Raw genomic sequence first — 25,171 nt, forward strand, 5'->3', positions numbered from 1 at the left:
TGTAATTTTTAAAATAAAACTGCTGGCTTTGAAATGGTTTCCGTTAACAAATCAAGCCAAGCTTGTTATCTCTGACTATTGCCAGATTTTTTTGTATTAAAAAAGAGGTATATTTACTTTATTGATTAATTTAGTTTGGGAATAATTCTTACTTTCCTGTACTTTTATTATGTAGCTTCTCCTGGACACGCAATGGAACTCATTTTGATATAGATAAAGATGCACAGGTAACAATGAAGCCAAATTCAGGAACCCTTGTCGTAAATATAATGAATGGTGTGAAGGCAGAAGCATATGAAGGAGTATACCAGTGTACAGCAAGGAATGAAAGAGGAGCAGCCATTTCCAACAATATTGTTATACGGCCATCTAGTAAGTTAAAATCTAGCATTAACCAAACATGAAGGGCTTACATTTGTTTGTTTTCTTACGGATGTTTTGCTTCATTGTCTTCTTTTCTATTTCTTAAAAAAAAAAAAAAATCTTTTAAGTCATCAAAGTGAAAATGTTAGCAGGTGTTTTATAATTTTTAATGTTCTGGTCTGTTAATGCCTCTCCCAAATTCCTTAGAATATTTAGGAACCAAAATGCTCTCCTGATTTTTTTCTTAGTACAACTGGATGACCTAAGATGTTTAAAATCGGGTTGTATTAATGAAATTACAATTGGAATAAACTGTTTAAATCTTGAATGCACCTAACTGATGCAGCAACGTTTACTATCTTTCTGATGGTTGTATTCCATAGTTTTCATAATAGCTCTAATTTGGAGCAGCTTGAGAACAAAAAAAATGATGAAGCTTAAAGATTTGAAGTAGTGGTAAACTGCTTCTACAACTTTTCTCAGATCAGTTTTTCAGACTTCTTAGCTTAAAATGTGCCAATCTCGCAAGTTTAATTAGAACATCTATAATATTATTTCAGAAAGTTTTTTTTCTAATTTTGTGCATTACTTTTTTGTTTATAATAATTAAATTTTTCAGATACTGTTATAGATCCATTGTTGATTAGCCGAAGTATTTTGAATTAGTGATTATACTTTTAGAGAATTGTTGCTGTAATAATTATTTTAAATAATCTACTTTTTCCCCCAAGAAAACATCTTAAAAAGTCAAAATTAAATATTTAGTAAATATGTTAGGAATTTACTTTCTGATGCTTTTAGTTCTTGTAGTTTTCTGGAATTCTATGTGCAGTTCTTCCTTAAATTCCAGATTTTTTTCTGAATTCATAGTTTGTATGTGTGTTAAAATTACTTTCTGTAGGGTCCCCTTTGTGGACTAAAGAAAAACTAGAACCGAATCATGTTCGAGAAGGTGATTCTCTAGTACTACACTGCAGACCTCCTGTTGGCTTACCACCACCTATAATATTTTGGATGGATAACGGTGAGTTTGCTTTTTATGTAGACTGAGTTTACTTTATATTTACATTTACATTTACATTTTCACATTTTTTCTGTGCAGCTAACTGTTGCTTACAAAGGCCACAGGTGATGGAGTTTCCCTCATAGTTAAAATACAAAGACTTTCCAGTTCTGTAGAAATGAACAAACAAGCAAACATGCAGCCTGAAGGCACGAAGCCAAAAGTAGCTAGAGATCTTAATGTAAGCTGTGAATTAACACAGTGGGGAAGAATGGAGGGATGAGGAAGCTCTAGAGAAAACCTCAGAAGGTCTATGTATTTACAAACCTATAAAAGAATAATGGAAAACATGTGGAGTCTGCAGGTCATAACTATGGAGAGAAATTATAGTTGAAATAAATGTTTTCTTGTTTTCCTCAGCTTTCCAAAGGCTGCCTCAAAGTGAAAGAGTTTCCCAAGGTCTAAATGGAGACCTTTACTTCTCTAATGTACAACCAGAAGACACTCGTGAGGACTATATCTGCTATGCGAGATTTAATCATACACAAACTATACAGCAGAAACAACCCATTTCTGTAAAAGTCTTTTCAAGTAGGTATTGCATCAGCTAAAACTTATGTACTTGCATAGTATTTATCCAGAATTCTCAGGTGACTTGCCAAACTTTCATAGTTTTATGCTAGTGATTTTGTTGGTTTAATTCTGAATAAGAAATTGCATTACTCTTTAAAGCTTAAAATGTAATCTCCAGTTTTCTTGGTGTATGATCTGTTTTAAAAGCTGTCTTTTTTCCATTGATTAGGCTTTGTCTTTTGAAGAAGTATTTTCTAGGATTTGAATGATGGGAAAAATACAGCGTAAAAAAATTTTTTTTTAGTCATTTTCATATTCAAGAATATCAAGCTGTTACTGCTGTAACTATCGAAATAAATTAATCAATCATTTGATTAACTCACCGTGGCCATAACATCACCTTTTGATTCCCAATACTTTGATTTATCCCTCCTGTATGCATTCTTCATGATATTCTGTTTATTTCAGTGGATTCATTGAATGACACTATAGCTGCTAATTTGAGTGACACTGATATTTATGGTGGTGAGTTATACTGGTCCTCACTGATACTCCTTGTTGCACAGTAGCATTTAGTTAACTAACTTTACCTTCATTGCTGCTAAACCTTTTGCTTCCTTTTCAATTTCTAATAAAAGTATCTATTAGTACTGGTGATAATACATGCAAAATGGACTGCACAGTCCTTTCAACTTGTTAATGTTTTAATGTTCCTGTAACATATGCCTCATAAACAATACCAGCTCCCAAAATAAATGAGTCTGCTCATGCTGGGGCAGATTTTACAAGTTGTCTGTTTGCTTCTGTATTATGTTACTTTTTTAAAGTTTTTTCTCTAATTTAACTAGTAGTTTGGTTTGTTCATTATCACTGGGACTATTCATTATCAAGTGCTGTATAATAGATAACAAAAACTAAGCATTTAACGGATGCACTTTACGTTTAATAACTTCTTGAATGCTCCATTCATTTTTAATATATTTCATAAATGTCAAACTGAACTGAAATTGATTAAAATCTAAACACTTTAATACTAGCTGTATAAATAACCTTGTAGGGAAAAGATGTGTTTGTTGGTTGGTGTTTGAACTTTTCATGAATCTATGTTGAGTGGTGCTTTGTGTATTACAAACTAAATCCTCCTGCACAGGTATTTGTGTTTAGCAAGGCTGACTGTGGGGTAAGACTGATGCCATTGCAGCTGAGCATCTGGAACTCCCCTCTTAATGTTGTTTGAGATAAATGCATAATATTTGTCCTGTTTTGTCTTTGTCCAGTGAGTCTTTGTATACGTTACATCGTAACTGACTGTAATCCAAACTGTATCAGGGACACAGAATATTTTAATGCTCTGCATAAAAATAAGCTTGCATTCATAGAATCATAGAATCATAGAATTAGCTAGGTTGGAAAAGACCTACAAGATCACCTAGTCCAACCATCCACCTACCACCAACATAACCCCACTAAACCAGGTCTCTCTTCGAGAGAACCAGGTTCTCTTCGAGAACGAACAGTAACTACGAATGAGAACACAGGATGATATGTTCACTACAGTTAGTAAGGAACACAATCAGTTGGTTCACAACTCAGAAATATGAGAGAATTCCTTGAATTTTCATAGTCTTGCAAAATGAGACAGCGATCCTTAGCATTGCAGAAACTGGATAGACTACTAAGAGCCTGTGACTGGTGACTGTGTTTGTTATGCTAGACCTCCCTTTTCTCCCAGATCTAAGTTGCCCAGGTGCTATTTTCAAGAAATTCATGATGCATGCTGTATTACATTTAAGTGTTCTCTTTATGTCAGTCTATCAATAAATCCTGTCCCGTAATAAACTATTTTATTGTATTTCTGCCCACATTTAAAAAAAAAAAACAAAACAACAGTAAGTTGCTGTAGTGATTCAGACTGCTACTGCACTTTAGAGCAAGTTAATCCTTTATTTTAAAATAGCTTTAAAAAAACATTTACAGAGAGGCACGTGAAATGACATAGTAGGCTTCAGAGTACAGAGTGTAATGTCAGAAATGGTCTCACAACTATCTGTTTGCTATGGTTAATTCTTGTAGGTAATCAATCAGGGAGGGGAACAGCTGAAATTAAAATTGAATATATAGTAAGGGGAGAAGACAAGGCTAAATTTCCGGAGATTTCTCACATTATCTAGAAGATGGTGAACAAAGCATATTTCAAAGTGGAGCATACCTTTTGACAATTTTGTTTATATTTCTGAATTTAACTACTTTGCTTTATTTGTGTTTTGATGGAAGCCTGGAAACTTTTGGTAACTTTCAGTCTTTTGCAGACTCACAAAGGTCAAGCTCAGTATGCATCCATACATAGTTGTTATGTAAAAACTATGTTTCAAATGCTGCCCTCTCAGCAAACAAATAACAGGTTTTTTCATTGTATCATATAATGGCTTGGGTTGAAAGGAACCGTAAAGACCACCTCATTTCCAACCCCTTGCCATGGGCAGGGCTGCCAGCCACAAGATTAGGCTGCCCAGGGCCCCATCCAACCTGGCCTTGAGCACCTCCAGGGATAGGGCATCTGCAGCCTCTCTGGACATCCTCTACCAGTGCTTCACTACGCTCTGAGTAAAGAATTTCTTCCTGACATCTAACCTAAACCTCTCCTCTTTTAGTTTAAAGCCATTCCCCTTTGTCCTATCACTGTCTGCCTGTGTAAAAAGTCAGTCTCCCCCCAGTTTGTAAGTTCCCTCCAAGTACTGGAAGGCCACATTGAGGTGTCCCTTGAGCCTTCTCTTCATGTATGTGTTCAGAATTCTAGCGTTTACCTGGTTGAGATATGATTCTGGTACGTCTGTCAAAAGCTTAACTTGTTAAACCGTGTACCTATGTAACATGATAATTTTTAATTAAATGGACTATGTGTGTCAAAATCTCTGTCCAAACTGTGAGAATGGATGTATGCATTTGATCAGTATTAAAATAAAATTTAGAAATTAATTATTTTAACTTTTCTTTTTCCAGCCAAGCCAGTTACAGAAAGGCCACCAGTTCTTCTTACACCAACGGGCAGCACAAGTAACAAAGTGGAACTTAGAGGAAATGTTCTTTTGTTGGAATGCATTGCAGCAGGATTGTGAGTGACTTTTTATTCTGTGTTCTTCTAAATAGAAGTACAGAATTGGAGGAAAGCATTTCAGAGATAATGAAAAAGTTAACACTGTATAAGCTTTAAAGAAACAGAAGAATAAATGGAAAGAAGTCTTGAAGGAAGTCCACCATTTACTTTGAAATCAGCAGATTTTAAAACTAGCTATGAACTTAAATGTTTTTCTCATGTATTAAATATATGAGATGGCCTCTGCTTTCAGGACACAAGCAAGAAAAATCATAAGGTAACCTTGGAAACTGGTCTTCATGTCTGCAGAATTTCATTCAGGACAAAGTCTGAATTCTTCCTAACTATACAGCCACTAGGCTTTCAAATGGTGTTTAAAAAAAAAAATAAATGTGCTGATAGAATCTGAAAAAGCTGCTGCTCACGTATGCTAATAATTACTTAGGAGATCATCTAGGTGGGAGTTGTCAGAACACACCTTCAGCGACTTACATCCAATTTCTCATAAGTAATTGAGTTTAATTGGTACTTGTTTCTTCAAAGTAATGCATGTTTGCCTTCGCTGCTTATTGTGCAAGTAGAAAATTACTGGAGAGCAGTTTAACTTCGTGAACTAGTTTGACCTTAAATCAGTTTCATTCTCAGGAAGAAATCAGCAAATAGTTCAGTTAATGCGGTAGTGGAAAACTTTTAGTACCAATTTATTACACAAACTATAAAAATATTTACGTTGCGCAAAAACAGTCAATGCAGATCACTGATGTAGCAGTGATGTAAGCCAGTAAATGATACAACACAGCATCATGTAGAGGTATTCATTTGAATAAACTCCAGAGAGTATGCTCATGTACAGCTTGACACAGCTTGATACAGGGGTCAGTACACTGTTTCTGTCTCAGCTGTGGTCTGTTCAGGTGTCCTTGTATTAGCACCACTAGCATTACCACAGCTGTGAGTGGGAATAGAATCAGATCCTCTAATCTTCATCTACCATACAGTTATATGCTTTTTAGCAACCTGGCAATAAATTAGTCAGAGATCCAAACTCCAGTAAAATGGCTGAATAAAAACAGGGGAAATTCAAAATATTATACTTTATATGGATTTGTGCCTTTGTAATTTTTATGTTGTGTAAGTTTTTATCTAAATAATTCAGTGAGGGAAGTTTACATTGTTATCCACAAGAGGCCAGATCCAGGGTTGGTTTTTGTTTTTGTTTTTGGAAGAAACTACTCCTAGTTACTGATACCAGAACTAGAAGACAACTTTGCTGGGTGTCTTTGTTATAAAATATGTGATATTAGACTGCTAAAGGGATATTTGCCTTAAATCATTAATACTTGGGAAAAGACATTCTACTCAGTGAGCAACATATTTTAATTTCTGTCTACATGAGTTTGAACATCTTTTAACTTCAGTGGCTGACATGGAGCATAACCAAGATTTAGACACAGTGCAGTGACAAGTAGCCATGCTTGACTCAGCACTGACATTTTTTCTTGCTTTCTCATAGGCAAAATTTGTTTCCTAGCAGCTCTGCTGTAACATTTATGATCATGAAGCTTTAAAATATTGCTCAAAGGACAGTTGTAAACTTGTCATTATCAAAAGTTACTCTTAGAGAGTCATGAGCATCAAATAAAAAGTGTAAGTGCAGTAAGATTTGAAGTACATTTGTATCCCTTTATTAACCATTAAGGTTTTTAGATTAGTCAGCAGACAAACGTATTCCATAGTTATTAAACATACGAACAGATGGCCATTGACAGTGTTAGTGAGGCTTGTCATTTCCTAGAAACAAATGCTGGCATATTTTGCACATTTGCTGGATATGCCCCAAAATCTGAGTAAAGACTTTTAAATTAATTGCTTGTAAAATATATGTTCAAATGTAGAACTCTCATCTTCCTTGTTGGCAGTCCCTTAATTTGATCTGCACTTTTGCTTCTCCAGACCCACACCAGTAATCCGCTGGATTAAAGAGGGTGGCGAACTGCCAGCCAACAGAACGTTTTTTGAAAATTTTAAGAAGACTCTCAAGATTATAGATGTCTCTGAAGCCGACTCTGGGAATTATAAATGTATAGCAAGAAATATATTAGGTTCTATACATCACGTCATTTCAGTAACTGTAAAAGGTAATAATTAAATAATCCTTAATTCATTACTGTCAGTGTCAAGAATGCAAGATAGGAATATGCTTACTAGCATAGCAAATTATTGCTGAAAGGATGGATGATACCAGTAAAAAATAATGGATGATCAATAAGCCAACTGAATTCTGCTCTCAGATGGACTTTACTACCTCTAACTTCAGTTTCTCTTTTTATTATATTACTTTGTCAAGCAACATGCTAAACTGGGGCTGTACTGTAACACCAGTAAAATAATTCCTTCACTATATTCATTTTAGATCTTTTGATTAACTGTCGTTAGACTGCTTCTATCCTTTGTTCTTTTTTTTTTATCTTCCTCCACATCTATTTTCTCTCTTCCTCATTTCCTTATTATTTTGTCTTTTCTGCTCTTCATTCATGTGGCCCAGATTGTTTTTCTTCTCTGTTTTTCTATTCATCTTATGCTTCTTTTCTTCCCTCAGTGAACATTTCTATTTTCTGTTTCCCTGATGTCTTCTATCTATGCTATTGTCTCACTTGTTCCAAAAACACTTGCAATATGTTTGTCCAAATAGAAACTGTAAGTATATTTTGAGTACCCTGAAACAAAAAATTGGGGATGACAGCTAATTAGGCATTTAAATAATCAACTGTAGTGCTCCCTTTGCATTATAAATAGCTATTTCTATTACTCTAGTCCAACGTCACTTTATGGTCATATTTAACCTCCTTTTCAAGAACAGAAGATTTCTGTTTGCACATATCTGCCAATCCAAAATCTGAAGTTTAATTAGAAGTTGCGATAAAATATCATAGTTGCAGTTATTTTTTGTAAAAATTAATTAATTAATTTAAAAATGGTGACGTAGATGCAAATCTTGTGGTAAGGTCAGTGTTCTGTCCATTTTGATCTTTGTGTGTTTTCAGCTATCTCACATAAACATCTAACCCTACTGAAACCACCCACTGAATTCAGCAAGACCAAAGATTTTACCCTTGACATGAAATCCTTTTGTGTAATCTATCCTAACTTCAGTTCAAACAACCTAACTACTGAGAACATGGATGTCTCTGAAATTAGTCAAAAGACCATTCTAGCCTCTCTAGATGCCATAGTCAGATAAAGCTTACTGTCTTTATGAAGGGCAAATTTTGATTAAAAACAAGTGGCCCTAAAAGAAAGAAGGGACTTTTTGTTATTTGTCTCAGGATTTTGAAGTGAAAAGCTAACCCCTATTTAATGCAGACAATAGCTGAGTTTAGCCAAAGGATAATTTATTGGATAATGCTTGAATATCATATGTACAAAAAAAAAATTAACCATGCAAGTGCACGTCTGTACCTGTACATATGGTTAGAATCATTTTATTATTTCCATTATTGTGCATCATGATTTTCTGTACATAATTTTGGAAAATGATTGCTGTGTTTCTCTTCCTAACTCCAGCTGCCCCGTACTGGATAACAGCACCCAGGAACTTGGTCTTATCTCCTGGAGAAGATGGAACATTGATCTGCAGAGCTAATGGCAATCCAAAACCTAGTATAAGCTGGTTAACAAATGGTGTTCCCATAGCAAGTAAGGCTTTTAATTACCTCGCAGGAGGATTAATAAGGAAATACAAAAAATATTAATTAATATGAAAGTTATAAATGAGGAACTTGTTTGAATATTTTTTGCCTGACGTAATAATAACTTACGAGTGAGGTGTTAAAAATACTGTAGTTACTAAAGATGGAATAACAAAATGTGCATTTAGTGTTCTTGAGAACACTGGATTTGTGAACATACACCTGGTTATCCTGTCTGGTAGCATCCTTACAGAGAGCCATAGCAACAAAGCTGTGCCATTCCTCTTGGAGGAATATTTCTGGCGTATTGTTTCCACTATTGGCAGTCATGTTAGCCAGTTCCTTCATTTGCTGCCCCAGAGATACACATATTTGGTCTAAGGATCGAAATGATGACATAAAAGTCATCACCCCTGTGGATGCTCAGAGCGCTTTTGCAGGGTTTGTAGCTTAGATTATGTTGGAGCCTTGCAGGCTTCAGAACTTAAAAAGCAGCAGCAAAATTGACCAGGTGCATCAGCAAGTGCCTGGAAAACAGCATGTGCCAAGCAGGTGTCAAAGAAAAGGAACCTGTAAGACTGTGAAACAGTTGTTTCTCTGTGTATGAGCAAGAAAAGCATCCCAGAATTGATGACTAAGTCAGACACGAGTTAGCTGCTATATAAAGCATGACTTTACTTGAGAAGAACTTGCCAGGGAACGTTGCAGTTTGTTGTCAGTTGTTTTGCACTCAGCGTAGCCACCACCATCAAATCCCACTTGGTTTGTCTAGCTTTATCCTTCCTCTTTCATAAAGCAATATAAAAATAATCCACCCTGTTTCCTTGTGAGAGATAATGCACTGTGAAATATTGGTCTGTTCTTACCCACTGATTATATGACTGTGACTTTCAGGAGTTTCAGGAGATGTTCAAGCATCATGTTGATGCACTTTGGTGGGTGTCACAGACATTTCTCTACAGTGAGAATATAGGAAATAGCAAAATGCAAACAAGAACTTTTATTAGATATATTCAAAATATTTGGGATACAAGAGAGCTGACACTGAACTGCAGGAGAAAAGTGTGCAGCTCAACATTAAGTTAAGGGTCACTTTCACTGCTGAGGAAGGCTGAAGTTTCACCATTTAAATATATAAGTTCAAGTTCACTGGATGCTCCACAATGCCGAATCTCTCAGAGCATCAAAGAGAGAAAAGCATCATGATCACAGAAACTGCAGTTCTTAAGATTCTTGTGATTTTGTGTTATTCTGAGTTATCAAAAAGCTGGTGTGGAAACTACCAAGTACAGTATACCCTTTTGTTCACTTATTACTAAATGACAGAATTGAGCCCCTCTTCCAACTGAATGATTAGTAAATCACTGTAAAAGGAAACTAAAGCAGCTGTTTCAGCTTCAGGGCAGTGCTGAGCGAGCTACACCCATGGCAGGATTTCAAAGAAAAAGAACTGCATTTGAATTTCAAAGCCCTGCTGTCATCATATATCCCACAATGTGCCTCCTGTGGCCCAGTAATCTGTTTGCAATACTTTAATTTTCTATTGGAAAGCACAACTGGGAGATGCTTAATTCTTCCGGTTTTGTTTTTCCATAATATATTCAGACAAGGAGGAAGAATGTTGAAGAAAGAGCTATCCATCCATGTCTCAGTGAAAGGGTGAGCCTTAAATAACAGAAAGGGGAAGAAAAATGAGAAAGAGAAGAAAGATAAAGTCTAGATTTGTATCAAAATAGAGAAAAAAATAAATTAATATATCTTAAGCACCTGTGAAAAAAGTGAAATGTTCCAGATTGTATTACCCAGCATGAAGGGATACTTTTAAAGGAAGATTTTTTAAGTTTATTTGAAATCTTTTAGATCATTTTCTTGGACAGTAATGCTTTTAGGAAGAAGTTGCTTTAAATTTAAAGCAAGCCGTTTCAGGCATGTTGGAGTGATAAGGAGCTAACCTTGTAATGTTTACTCACAGGAGTAATTTAAACCCACATGCACAGTCCCATTGAGGTCAATTAGAATTACTTTTGCGAGTAGCTATTGAAAGTTCAGGCCACGACTCTGCCTTGCCTTGCGCTTCAATTAACACCGAAGTTCTGCATTATTTATACTGCTGCATAATCCATTGTGTTTTAGTGCTCCGATATTCAGCGTGGCTTTACAAAAGGGAAGCCATGCATAAAGTATCTCAACTTCTAAAAAAGTAACAACACAGATTAATTGGGAAGGGGAAACGCTTTCATAATTGGACTTCAGAAAGACATTGCAAATACTGCACAAAAGACTAATTTATTGGTTCATTAGTTCATAGTTCATGATGAACTATTAAATATTAAATACACACACTTAGATTTAAACAAGTAGTGCACTGAAAGGTACTGTTTATCTTCTTTCAAAACGTGTTTCACTTGTTTATGTCACGCTTCACACTGAATCTTAGTTTGAGTTAGTCTCCATTAGTAATCATATTGAAGTTAATGGAGAAACATTAGCCCTTAAATTTCCTTCATGAAAGGCCTTGATAATCCCTGGTTTAGGGTTTTGTTGTCCATCATGCTCTGTGAGAGTACACACAGGAGCTGCTCATGATGGCCGTGGGAGTGTGGGGCGAAACCTGCTGGACTTTGATGCCCCAAGATGAATCTGGCCTAGGACCTGCAGTAGATAGTAAAACCTTTAATAAGCAGCTTTTTTTTTATTCTCCACAAGATAGTCAAAAGATAGTAGTGGCTGTGGAGGTAATGCCCTGCCATCCCTTTGGTGTTAGTAGTATGATTAAAATCAAAAGCTTGCCCTGGACCAAGGATTGCAGTGATGGTTGGAAAATATTTTACTGAGAATTGAGTGAGATTATGAAGGAAAGGGCACTTCTTTCATGCTCCATCTCTTCCAGATTTAAGTCTTTGACAATTCACTGTATGTGCTAGGGTAAGGCAAAGTTGAATTACATAAGTTTCTTGTTCTTGCTTAGTTTCAGTCTTGTATGACCCAATAGGTTTTCAGATCTTTCTGATGCTCTATATTGCTCAGCCTTGCTGTTTTACTTCTAGCTTTTGTCTAGATTTACTCAACTCTGAAAATATAGTCCAGTGTTCATCTGGGTCAGAACCCACAGCTTTTCTGCACATACCATCTATATGCTTCTGTGGAGAAGTACGTCCTGTTTCTGTGACATTCTCCTGTTGTCATAGCTAATCCATCAGAATAAAAATGTACAACGTTTACAAATAATTCTTCATAACTACCACTTCAGTTGCTCAACTGTAGTTAGTTTTTGGAGAAAGAAAGAAGTTAAAAAAAATTATAGATTACTTCTAGCAAATGTTACAATAAAAGTGATCATCTGATACTGTCAGAACCTGAAAATGATCACTATGCAAGGAAATATGTTTCTAAAAAACCCAACTGTCTTTACTTTCTTAATATTTTTCAACAACAACAAGGTCTTCAAAGCTACCTCTGAGGTCACAGTTGAAAATGATGTGTTAAAAGTTGGTAGTGATCTCAGGCCCTATTTACATGAACTATTATTTGTCCATAAATTTAAGGGCAGAATTGTAGTATTAGTAGAACTACTGCAACAGATGTTCAGTATAGAAATCTAAAATCATTATCTCAGCTTCACTGAGAAACTAATATTCTGCTACTGATGCAAAATGAAAATTCAGCTTTACTAAAGAGATGGAACAGAAACCATGAGCTTAAACAACAGATTTTCTGTTCTTGCATTGCTATCAATTTCTGCAGTTCCTGTGTAGTTTTCTACACTGAAATGACCTTATTCATGACTTTCAAAAAATAAAAATTGCTATCTGAAAGGTTTTTCAACAAACATATAGAGTCACTGAATACATAGCAGTAATAATTATTTTTATTCATAGCTTTGATAGAATCATAGAATGGTTTGGATTGGAAGGGACCTTTAAGATCATCCACTTCCAACCTCCCTGCTATAGGCAGGGACACCTCCCACCAGACCAGGTTGCTCGAAGCCCCATCCAGCCTGGCCTTGAATGTTTCCAGGGAGGGGGCATCCACAACCTCACTGGGCAACCTGTTCCAGTGCATCACCACCCTCACAGTGAAGAATTTCTTCCTAATATCTAGTCTAAATCTACCCTCTTCCAGTTTAAAGCCATTTCCCCTCATCCTATTGCTACCTGCCCTTATTAAAAGTCCCTCCTCAGCTTTCCTGTAGGCCCCCTTCAGGTAGTGGAAGGCCACTATAAGGTCGTCCTAGAGCCTTCTCTTCTCCAGGCTGAAGACTCCCAGCTCACTCAGCCTGTTGCCACAGGAGAGGTGCTCCAGCCCTATGATCATCTTCGTGGCCCTCCTCTGGACCTGCTCCAACAACTCTATGTCCTTCTTGTGTTGGGGGCTCCAGAACTGGACACAGTACTCCAGGTGGGGTCTCACGAGAGCAGAGTAGAGGGGCAGAATCACCTCCCTCGACCTGCTGGTCACACTTCTCTTGATGCAACCCAGGATGTGGTTGGCCTTCTGGGCTGCAAGCGTACATTGCCAGCTCATGTTGAATCTCTCATCAATCAGCATTTCCAAATCTTTCTCCTCAGGGGTGCTTTCAAGCCATTCTCCACCCATCCTGTATCTGTTCTTGAGACTGCCCAGACCCAGATGCAGGACCTTGCACTTGGCCATATTGAACTTCATGAGTTTGGCACAGGCCCACCTCTCAAGTCTGTCCAGGTCCCTCTGTATGGCATCCCTTCCCTCTAGCATGTCAACTGCATCACTCAGCTTGGTGTTGGCTGCAAACACTCTGAGGGTGTACTCGATCCCACTGTCCATGTCTCCTACAAAGATGTTAAATAATACTGGTCCCAGCACCAATCCCTGAGGAACACCACTTGTCACCGGTCTCCACTTGCACATTGGGCCGTTGACTGCAACTCTCTGAGTGCAACCATCCAGCCAATGCCTTATACAGCGAGTGGTCCATCCATCAAATCTATTTTTCTCCAATTTGGCGACCAGGATGTCATGCAGGACAGTGTAAAAGGCTTTGCATAAGTACAGGTAGATGTCAGTTGCTAAAGATGACATGATTTGCTAAAGAAAATGCAGACATCTAACGATAATCGTGAATCTTTCTGCTCTTTTCAAATTAGAAATTCATGTTCTTACTGTATTTTTTTAGTGACATGTTACTGATCTGGGTAAGATTAGCTCTTATTTATTCTAAAGCTGTATATGTTCCCATTGATACAAGGAAAAGCAAGTAAGTACATTTGTTCCTGTCTTCTCCAGATTGTTTTCAGCCTGAGGGAATCTCTACTACAGCAGCTGAAGATGACATCAACATTTTTACTATAGAATAGAAACAGTTTGTATGCATATCCTACAAACTTCGACTGTAATCCACAATATGCTTCTGAGAAAAAGAAAAAAAAAATGATATATTACCTTAGGTTACATCATGCTTCTCAGGCAATGACAAAAAAATCTAATTCTGTGCCCTACGGGACCTAGCCTCTAAGTTAGCAGAGCTGAGAACATCTGATGTCAGCTGGAGTTCATATATACTTTGTTGTATTTCAGAATGTGGTAGTAGTATCTAATTGCATGTTCTCTGAATTTAAAATTGTTAGCCTTTTTGCCAACAATAATCAATTTACAAAATAGTAATCAAAGGTATATACCTCCTTCTCAGTGAGCAATTTCTTACTGTCAATCTATGTTTTTAATTAGATTATTTTAAAATCACAGAATCATAGAAAAGTTGGAAGGAACTAGAGGTCATCTAATCCAGCATGCCTCCGCAAAGCAGAGTGTTATCTGCATCACTGTGTCCACTTAGATTTTGACTGTCCCTACGGATAGAGGCTCCATAACCTCCATAGGTCTGACCACCCTTACAATATATTTTTTTTTATTTTTAAGCTTTTAAAAAATGATAACAACAACAAAACCTTCAAGCAATGGATCATATCTTCCAATTTTCCATAAAGAATTGAGCTAAGGAATTATAAAATCAATAAACCAATTTCATGACTTACTAATTTTCTGCAAAAAAAAAATTGTGTCCTTTTAGAATTTTGTCAGGCTGAAGTTTGTATCATTTATTTGGACTGATAACATTATGTTACAAACTGCAATATCATTTGATAGTTCTTCTGGTCTTCTTTTGTTTAGATTCCTGAGATTGTACACATAAATAATTGGTCAGGAAAATTAAATACTTCAGTAGAAAGGGGTAAAAAAAAAAAATCAAAATTTGGTATTTTCTTCCTATTTTAAGTATAGAGGTATGTTTTAACTGCTTTTGTACAGAAACCAGATTTCTTTCTGCCCTTTTTTCCAGAAAATACAAAAGAGCCATAGTGGTCCTTTAAACATACTAACAAAAGTAGCTGCCTAGGCTGTCAAAATTTTGTGAAACAGAATGAGCGTATGTGTTCAGATTGACAGTGTTCAGGGTGCTAACTATGACAGAAGTATCTCACAGAGGCCTTACCTTCTCTGTAGACAAATAAGCTGTATTTGACTCAGTGATTTTGAGACTGAATGTTGGCTGATACAGAACACATGCTCAGCTATCCATTACAACAGCAGAAATTCTACAGCAAGTTCTTATAGTTCATAATCCCAACTGTACACATCCATTTCAATTATTATGTAGTTCTTTGCTACTTTGCCTGTCAATGCCAAATTGAGATCTGTCAAATACATCAAAAGCGTTTTCTCCTTTTCATGCAGCCGTTCTGTAAGGTGACCAGAGTCCTCATAAAGGCAAACAAGCAGTGTGTGAGTGCAGCGGGATTACAGTTGAGCGATGCAGCATCTAGATGCAGTATAGTACGTGGGCAAAGATGTGTAGGTTGTGCTTGTGTTGCATGGGAGAATTGGGTGTGTCAGAATGCAGCTGAGTAGATTCCAGTCTCAACAGAGCGCTCTTGATTCAGCATGCAGGTAGCTAGGCAAGACAATTGAAGCACTGACTATCCTGATACTTTCTTCATTTTTTTGGTATTGTTTCTCTCCTGGGACCCATGACTTAAAACCCTTTTCTTAGAACACACACCTACTTCCTTTTCTTAGATGTGCTGAAGAATGATATCTCGTCTTTTCCTTAAACGAAGTAGTGGGAAGGGAAGATGCTACCCTTCTTTTTGTACAACTCAATGCTTACCTCAGGAGAGGCCCTGCCGAGCCTAAAAGATAGAATGTATGGGATGTATCAAGACTGGGGGGATACACAGAGCAGGGGACAGGAAGGAGCCATGAACCTCTGCCTCGTGAGGGGATGGTTGTGTACATTTTCCGTGTAATGGTGATGTGTGTACAGAAACAGGATGCTTCTCACAGGTCACTAGAGTGCCTGCTAGGCTACTCACTGCTCCACTCTTTTCAGTCCATGAATCTTTTAATGAACATGGTACTTACAAGTCGAGTACTGAGATATTATCTGAAGCAAAAGGTATTGTCACTTACAGAAAATGCGTGTTGATTTGTTTAATTGATCTTCTCTGTGAATCCAAAGAAATCAGAAATAATTTCATATGAGAATGTCTTCCACAAATGCACTTATTTTCTCAAACTCTAATAACATATATTGGTGTCAATTTTGATGATGCAAACAAACTATGATGTACTTATTCATACCTGCACTTATTTTTCGTATTAATATAGAAGTAAGTTCACCAGTGTATCAATATTGATAAGTCTTTGATAGATTTTACTTTGCTATTTTAAACATTAAACTATAATTTGTGCATTTTTATTTAGTGCAGCGTTACAAGCTACTTTTTTTCTTTGTTATACTTCTGTAACTCCAAATGTATCATAAGTGATAGCCATTATTCTTCAGTCATATCTCAGAATTTTATTTTCAATTATATTCTAGATTATGGGATGCAAAAGCATTTTGACACAGCTCGTGCTGCTACAGAATAGTTGGAGAAATGGCGCTTTATAATAGTTACATAAGGGAAAGAGTGCCACCTACTGAATTAGTGTCACTGCTTTTGTGAAGACTGTTGATACTAAGTGGAATGAATATCTTACTCTGAGATAATTTTGAAACTGACTAAGGAGGTTTTTACATTTCGATAATTATTTAGGTATATAAAAACTGATTTGAGAAGTTGAACAATTAAACTATAGGGGCTCTAAGGTTCCAGTGTCATTCCAGCATAATTTTCTTTTGATGTTCAGAAGTATTTCTTTATTTTTGTAGGTAGTGTCTGTATTTCCCTGAATTTTGTTGTATCTGTAAATTTCCTCCTTATTGTCTGCAAAATATGATCTCAGCTTTGCTGTTTGTTTTTTTTTGGAGAAAAACAAACACAATACAGCATGAAAAGCAACAAACACAAAAACCTTTGAAAATGGGAAGTGTACCATCCTGAATTAAATGTGCATAGAACTGAAAGAACTTCCTTAATCATTCTGGAAAACAGAGCAAATGGCATATTGGTCTTGCATATTGTTTCTTCTTTTCAGAAGTATGAAACCTGTAATGCAATGGCAGTTTAAGAGAAAGAGCTATTTCTTTTCTTTACACCAACAGTTGCCCCAGAAGATCCTAGCAGAAAGGTAGATGGCGATACCATTATTTTCTCAGCTGTGCAAGAACGGTCAAGTGCTGTTTATCAGTGCAATGCTTCTAATGAGTATGGATACTTGCTGGCAAATGCATTTGTGAATGTTCTGGGTAAGAAAAAAATGTTTATATATTTCAGCCTTCTTGGTTATTCACTTGTCTCCAACTACTTACACAGATTATATGCCCAAGCATTGGTTGAGGCTTTCAGTGTGGAAACTGATGTATTTCCTGATACTTGGGGTTTCTTCTTCTAGGATATTCCTGAATTTCCCTTTCACTACTACTTGGTAAGAAGCATAGTTGTGGAATCTGGAGAAATCTGGAAGAATTTTTTCTTTTTTTTTAATTAAATCATTAAAAAAACCTAAATATAACAAATAAGGTAGGAATTAATATTCCTTAGGATGGTATGTTTCAGTAAACTTCCATTTATTTGTTTGTGTTTTGAGGTAGTTAAATGTTTGTTCCATTTGAAAACTACAGTATAGAACACATTCCACTCCTGTAGTGATCCCAGATTCAGATAACCCTGGATAAGACACAGCTAAATTTCACCATAGAAACAACTATCTATAAATTGTTATTGCAAGGAAAAATGATTATGCATTTGTCTTGAAGGGCTCCAAGGATGCGTTTCAAGTTATGAGATATTGTGGCCTCAGTATCTTCCCATTGAATATAACAAAAATAGTAGAAGGATAGCCCCTAAAGACTCTCCTGAAGGAAATGGCAGATCCTTTGATTGAGAGACAGCCTTTTAAATGAAGGAACCTCATTTTGAGATTTCTGTTCAAAAATGTAGGTGTTTCACCAAAAATGCCTATTAGCTTCTTTCTGCCTGGAGATTTGCTTGGAATTATGTAGTTCACTCTGTTCCCAGGAGTTTATCTTCGTTAAATAAGTTCTAATTTAAATTTCCCAATTGAAACCATTGGCTTTAGTGCCCTATTCATTGCAAACAGGGAAGAAGTGTTTGTTTTTCAGACAAAAATTCTGCTACATTAGTATTTCCTCAGGCTCCTAGTAGAATGTAATTGGACCCTCGACTAAGACCAGAAATACTTCTTTTGGCCTTCTTGATGTCTTCATATTTTGTACTTGTATCTTTGTGTCTATATCCAGATACCTTTATCTTTTCAGCTGAGCCACCAAGAATTCTAACTCCTGCTAATAAGCTGTATCAAGTCATCGCAGATAGTCCTGCATTAATAGACTGTGCCTATTTTGGTTCACCTAAGCCTGAAATCGAATGGTAGGTTGTGGTTGTTGTGTTTAAGTTATGGAAAAGAAATGATTGTATCTATGGAAACAAACATTAATTATACTTGACATAGCAACACGTTTAAGTTTAAAGTTAAGTTTAAACTTAAATTTAAACTCAAGTTTAAATTTCATTATGGATGCTGTCTTTATTCGCTAATGTAGCAGTCCAAGTTTGTATTTCCTGAAAATAAAATATGATAGAATTTAATTATGGTGTTGCATAATGATATTATCTTTCATTTAAAGGTTTAAGGGAGTGAAAGGTAGCATCTTGCGTGGAAGTGAATATGTTTTCCATGATAATGGAACCTTGGAAATTCCAGTGGCTCAGAAGGATAGTACTGGCACATACACATGTGTTGCAAGGAATAAATTAGGAAAGACACAAAATGAAGTACAACTGGAAGTTAAAGGTAAGAAATGAATCAATGTTTCATCACAGATTACTATAGAACTTAAGTCTTTCTAAATGTCTAATAGATATTTCAAATTTCAGACCCAACGATGATAATTAAACAGCCCGAATACAAAGTGATTCAGAGATCTGCCCAGGCTTCATTTGAGTGTGTCATAAAACATGATCCTACCTTAATACCAACAGTTAGATGGTTGAAAGACAATGATGAACTGCCAGATGATGAAAGGTATAGACAAAATATTTCATCTTTAATTTTTCATTTCTTCTTTCTTCTGTGTGCATCTTTTCCTGAAATTTTGAAAGGCACATATTGACCTATTGACACTTTCCAAACTGATAAATATCATCAGTATCCCATACTTGATGACTAAAAGACTTATCTAGTGTGGAGAAAATATTAAAATAGAAATCAAAATAAAATGAAATGCAGATTTTTTTGTATGTGTACATTGATTATGTATATCAATTATAAGCATAAGAAACTAAAGGATAAATGAAGAAAATTCTGCTGTAAATCATAGACAATTAAAAGTAGTTTAAGTATATTTGGAAATAAAAATACATTAGAAAGATAGGCAGTTGCTATGGAAAGATTTGTAAAAGCAATGCTGAAAAACCTGATACAGTTCCTTAGCTTATGTTATTGTCTAGATAGTTGCTGAAACAAGTATGTTGGATTTGACAATGCTTTATGCAATTTTCTTATTGCAGTACCAGTTATTGGAAAATTATTGGCTGAATCTGTTGTATTTACAGGTTTCTAGTTGGTAAAGACAACTTGACCATTATGAATGTAACTGATAAAGATGATGGAACATATACTTGCATAGTTAATACTACACTGGACAGTGTTTCAGCAAGTGCTGTGCTTACTGTTGTTGGTAAGAATACTCTAAAAATTTATGATAGCAGAACTGTGTTTAATTTCTGTTAAGTAATAAAACAACATTCAATTTAAAATAAAAAGCTTAAACAGTTTTTGGTGGCTAGTATAGGACAAAAGAAATTTCACCTAATTGTGTATGTGTTTCAGTTTTAAACATATAATAATCTTACCCTAAAGTTTGCTTTTAAGTTATCTACTTACAAAAGGCTGTGATAGCTTCAGGACACATGGAGTTTCACACTGTATAGCTTTTAATTTGTATAATGTCTGAGCTGACATGGTAAATTACAAATTTCTAAGTACCTGTTATTTCAGGAATCTCTTTTGCAGCTAGATTACTCCTCAGAAAGACTGAGCATGCTTGATTTTCTTATTGAATTTGTTTTCCCTGTTAACTTTTTATGATTGCAGATTTTTGTAAAATGTGTTATTTTGCTCCTTCTCCCAGTTTGTAAGAAAGTTTTAAGTAGATGTCCTGTATGATTCTTGCCTGGGGAAGTTAAGTGGAGCTGAAGTTCAAAATGAGAGTTGAAATCAAGTACGCTTGTGTTTTAAAATTGTATTATGGTCTTATGCATATCCATCTAATCTAGTATTTATGACCAACTAGTACTTGTTTAAAAAGTTTTGTAAGATTGCTTACTTTATTTCCTTGATCCCTCTATATTAAAAAAAGGATAAATTATTGCAGAATACTACTATCACCTTTCAGTTTAAAATTCTCGATTATTCAAACTCAACTATTTACTCTAAATAAGTTAGCTTTTCTTTATCTCTAACTGTTATAATCTGCAACTACCTACTACATTCTGTTCTTTTGGCTACTAACTGATTAAATCCTTTATATTAATGTTCTTTTCAGCTGCTCCCCCAACTCCAGCTATCATTTACGGTAAACTAATATGAAGTTCCCTTCATCTGCCAGATCTATTTCTTGTTTTCCTATTACAAAGTGCAACATCTTTTTTCCCCCTCCCTTTTTTTTTTTTTTTTTTGTGTGTGTGTGTGTTTGTGTGTGTATGTGTGTTTGTTTTGTGGCTTCATCCCATTTTACCAACTACCTTGGTTCTGGAGTACTACACTATGGAATCTTACAGTGCAGGGTGCTTTGTATTTTAGAGAATAAATGATTTTAAGAGATTAATTATTTTTAATTAAGATTATAGTGCGAGAATGTTTTCTAATGGTGAACACTGTAATGCAAATCTGTTCTATAAGAAATGAAAGGCTTAAAAGGTAAATCCATTCATTTATTGAAAGCTAATTCACTATTGAAGAACTTGTAATAGATAAATTGTAGTATGTTTTTCCTTTAATTTAACAACAACTTTCTTGATCTGGTGTATCTATGTCATAGTGTGTCTACATTTAGCTCACTGACAAAATGGGTAGGACGTTATTGTTTCATTTATGATTGATGAAACTAAGTAAGGATTTTGAAATTAAAATACCCCAAAAAATCTGGCAGTCATGAATAGTCTTAAATTGGACAGCCTACACCCTTTAATTCGATAGCATTTTTTCTGAATTTGGATTTTTAAATGCTATATAATATGGCTAAAACACTTCTGAATGTTGAGCACAGTTATGTAAGTCTTGTCCTGCAGAGAAAATGCTTATGCACACTTAAATGAACCTACTTGTCAGTTTTGATATTCATGAAAAATTCATATAATTAAATTTCATCAGTTGAAACGGACATTTACATCTTCATGCATTATGAAGATGTGTTTTAGAGAATTGTTTGATATTTCAAATTTCTAAAAACTGCAACAAAAATGTCTTAGCAACTCAGTTTCCATTTGCACTGTGCTTGCTTTGATTTCATTGGCAACATATTTGTAGTGCTTCTAGAAAAGCTTTATTGATGTGAGTGCTTTATTTTCCATTTGATTAAATATTTCTATTTATAATAGATTACTAGCACATAAACTATACATACGCTTCATATTTCATTTCTTCTCATTACATTTTTATATCACAATGCAAATTCTTGTTACTGGATAGAAGTTTCCAAGTACATCACTTCTTCCCCATTTCATATCTGTTTTGTGACAACTGCATGCTAATAGTCATGAAACCATGCTTATACAAGTCAGTAGATCTGCACTGCTGTATTTGTGGGCTTCTTTTGGTTGTAAGGATTTGTCAAAGATGAAACTACATATTCTGGTATGATTGTTTGTTTTGTATTCATTTGATTTACAGCTCGGCCAAATCCACCACTTGACTTGGAATTGACAGGTCAGCTAGAAAGAAGCATTGAACTCTCATGGGTACCGGGAGAAGAAAACAACAGTCCCATTACGAGTATGTTTGTCCATGTCTATTGTAGCAGCAGATCCCAAAGAGTTTAAAAAACTTTTCTTGCGCAGCATGGAAGAATAGCAAATTCATCTGTTACAGTTGGCATTTATTTACATAACAAAAAATCACTGATTGTCCTCTACTGCAGAGCCAAGGTGAAAGACTTATTTACTGCCCTAAAGTGCTGGACTTTTATTCCAAAAACCTGTGCTCATTAACGTAGAAGTTGATACTGATGTGTGCTCTGTCTGACAAGGTCCAGTCTTATGAATATGTAGAGAGTAGACTTGTTCATTAGTTGAATGAATAAAAAGTTACCTATATGGCCTTTGAAAGGTGAAAGCTACTAACATCTTGCTTTAACTCTTTCATAATTCCCATGAACTTGGAATAGCATCAGTACCACTATCTTTAGGGATTATTCATCACTATTGGTAACAGACCCCTATCCTTCCTGAAAATATAAACCAGATCATTTTCTTTTATTTGTTTTTCCTAGTTTAGACGGTTGAAGGAGTGTCCATACAGCAGTGAAAATAAATGTTTTAAATCTTTTTAGACGGGAAGTGGATCTAAAACGTTCTAATTTCTCCCAGTTGAATACAATGAAAGCACTGAAGCTTTATGCTCTCAGATTTGCTTTTTAAAATATAAGAAAACATTAATATAAATATTTGAATTATATTTGTTACAGTTCATTTATATACTCCTGTGTCAGTACTTTGACTTTTTCCAGACCAGATGACAGAAGAGTTTTTTTTCTGTTGAAATGCAATCATACTGCCTCAAAAGAGTTGATACTATGTGATGATTCATGACAGAGATTTTCTACTGCATACACTCAAATATTGGAAACTGAACTCTTCCAACTAAATAATGCTGGTATTAAGTACAGTAAATTTAAATTGATGTGTGGTCCCCTGAGAGGTTGCAAAACAAAGCATTTGCTTCATAAGTAATCCTATTATTGTGGCTACTGTTACCAGTTCAAAAAAAAAGGAGGCTCAAAGGTAAAACTTGAGTTTGAGTGATCCCTTTACACAGGTAATGTGATTTATGTAGTAGAATCTGTCTTTTGGCTGATTGACAACTGATAAAAATAATAATGATGATGAAAATGATTTTATTTTTCGTTCTGCAAATGTATCTATCCCTGAGGCTGTATACTCTGTGCAGACTTGACTGCAATTAATAATGTTCACACAGAGATCTCTAAAGAAATTTAGTTTCTGTACATGAATTCCTTGTCTTAATTTGAAGATACTGAAAAGAGCACTCAAAAATCTTCCTGAAGTATTGGTTCTTGACTTTAAATAGTTTTTCACCAGTCTGAGTGGGGAAAATGGAATAGTCGCATGGTTTTAATATTGTATAGATACTACAATAATGTCATCTTGATATAACTGGGAGCAATGTATTTATCTGCCAAAATACTACTTTTGTATCAAAATTCCAGTCTTGTCCCACTTTCTTGCAGTGATAGTTCAAGGGTTCCTTTACATTAAAATTCAGCACCTGGGAGATAGCTCTTGTAAGAATGTGCTACCTGACATCTGTATTAGTAAGAATACCACATAACAGAAGTAAGAGTTCTTCTCTTGTGTTTCCATCTAGGCAGTATTTTGGGATCGACATCATATATGTCTCCTATGCGCTTAAACTTCAGTTTCCATAATTTTTAAAAATGTTAGCTGGATTGCTCAGTTTTGATTAGCTCATTCAAAAATGACTGCACTGATCTAGGAAGGTGTTGCAAGTTTTGACATAAAATTGGATTCAATTTCTGTTTGCAGACTTTGTGATTGAGTATGAAGATGGACTGCATGAGCCAGGGGTATGGCATTACCAGACGGAAGTTCCTGGATCTCAGACAACTGTACAGTTGAAGTTGTCTCCATATGTCAACTACTCATTCCGTGTGATTGCTGTCAATGAAATTGGTAGAAGTCAGCCAAGTGAACCATCTGAGCAGTACCTGACAAAATCCGCAAGTAAATAAGTATTCCTGCTTTCTAGTGACTGATCTCTACTATGAATGGCATTGAATTTGCTTGGAATGGAAACAGCAGTCATTCTTGTTCACATGTAAATACTTTGTTTTTAGACCCTGATGAAAATCCTTCTAATGTACAAGGGATAGGCTCAGAACCTGATAATTTGGTAATAACATGGGAGGTAAGTTTGGGTTTTGGAGGTTTGTTTGTTGTCACCTCTGTGAGTAGCATTTTTATAGAGATTTTTTTTAAAGAAATAATGATCTACCTGAGAATTCCTTGTGAGATAATATATACATTGTGTGTTTAAAACATTCTTGAAAAAGAAAAAAGTCTAGACATTTCCCATTCTTCATTTTCAGGGAAAATCTGAGTGCATTATCAAAGAAAAATATTTTTTCAAGGTGCCATATTTTCCTTGAGTGCTTTCTCTAAGATAAGCCACTAATTTGGTAATACAGGATGTTTTGCTGCCAATGTAGAAAAACTTAAGTATGTAAATTGTGGTTTATATCAAGTATAATCTTAGAATGAATTCTAATGTAAAACTTAATTCTCAGCTTTTGTCATAAGCTGAATTGCTGCATATAATTCCTCTAAAAAAACACTTGTGCTTCTGTCATGCCCTTGCCATCATGATAGGAGCTCAGGAGAGCCATTTTAAACCAATTTCACATCCCAGGCAAGAAACATTCTCTAGGGAGCACAGTTTTTAGGGAGCTGGTGTAAATCTGTTTCTCCCACTTCTACATCTAAAAAGTATATTTGAAAATGAAATATGTATAGAAACCCCTCTGTATGGTTGTCTGGTAATTAGCTGTTACCTTATTTAAAACTCTCAATGCAGTTTGTACTAAAAATGAAAAGCAACTTAACCTACCTCATGTGAAGAGTGAATTGGAAATTTTAACAGCGCTTCTTTGTCCCAGAATACAATGGTAATTTTTCAGTAGAACTGTAAATCAGCAACTTTGTGACTTTAGATTTTTTTCAGAGGCTACAGAATATTTTGAAAGCA

The 25,171-nt window shown here is 35.4% G+C and overlaps 1 protein-coding gene across 8 annotated transcripts in view; it reads left to right on the forward strand.

Moving 5' to 3' along the window:
* The window catches only part of NRCAM (neuronal cell adhesion molecule), a 145,418-nt gene that overhangs the window by 84,429 nt on the left and 35,818 nt on the right, over nt 1-25,171 (forward strand). For 5 of the 8 annotated variants that reach the window (XM_021384947.1, XM_021384948.1, XM_021384949.1 and 2 more), the window contains 15 exons: nt 176-372; nt 1,265-1,387; nt 1,787-1,957; nt 2,408-2,464; nt 4,940-5,051; nt 6,987-7,171; nt 8,598-8,729; nt 17,250-17,393; nt 18,426-18,537; nt 18,795-18,961; nt 19,045-19,192; nt 19,723-19,847; nt 22,061-22,162; nt 23,953-24,150; nt 24,264-24,334. In XM_021384947.1, coding sequence (XP_021240622.1) covers nt 176-372; nt 1,265-1,387; nt 1,787-1,957; nt 2,408-2,464; nt 4,940-5,051; nt 6,987-7,171; nt 8,598-8,729; nt 17,250-17,393; nt 18,426-18,537; nt 18,795-18,961; nt 19,045-19,192; nt 19,723-19,847; nt 22,061-22,162; nt 23,953-24,150; nt 24,264-24,334 — 2,044 coding nt within the window. The remainder of the gene's footprint in view (nt 1-175; nt 373-1,264; nt 1,388-1,786; nt 1,958-2,407; nt 2,465-4,939; nt 5,052-6,986; nt 7,172-8,597; nt 8,730-17,249; nt 17,394-18,425; nt 18,538-18,794; nt 18,962-19,044; nt 19,193-19,722; nt 19,848-22,060; nt 22,163-23,952; nt 24,151-24,263; nt 24,335-25,171) is intronic. The other 3 variants (XM_021384951.1, XM_021384952.1, XM_021384953.1) reach the window with 1 other exon arrangement.

Source organism: Numida meleagris, chromosome 1 (assembly GCF_002078875.1).
Source record: "Numida meleagris isolate 19003 breed g44 Domestic line chromosome 1, NumMel1.0, whole genome shotgun sequence".
Classification (NCBI taxonomy): Eukaryota; Metazoa; Chordata; class Aves; order Galliformes; family Numididae; genus Numida; species Numida meleagris.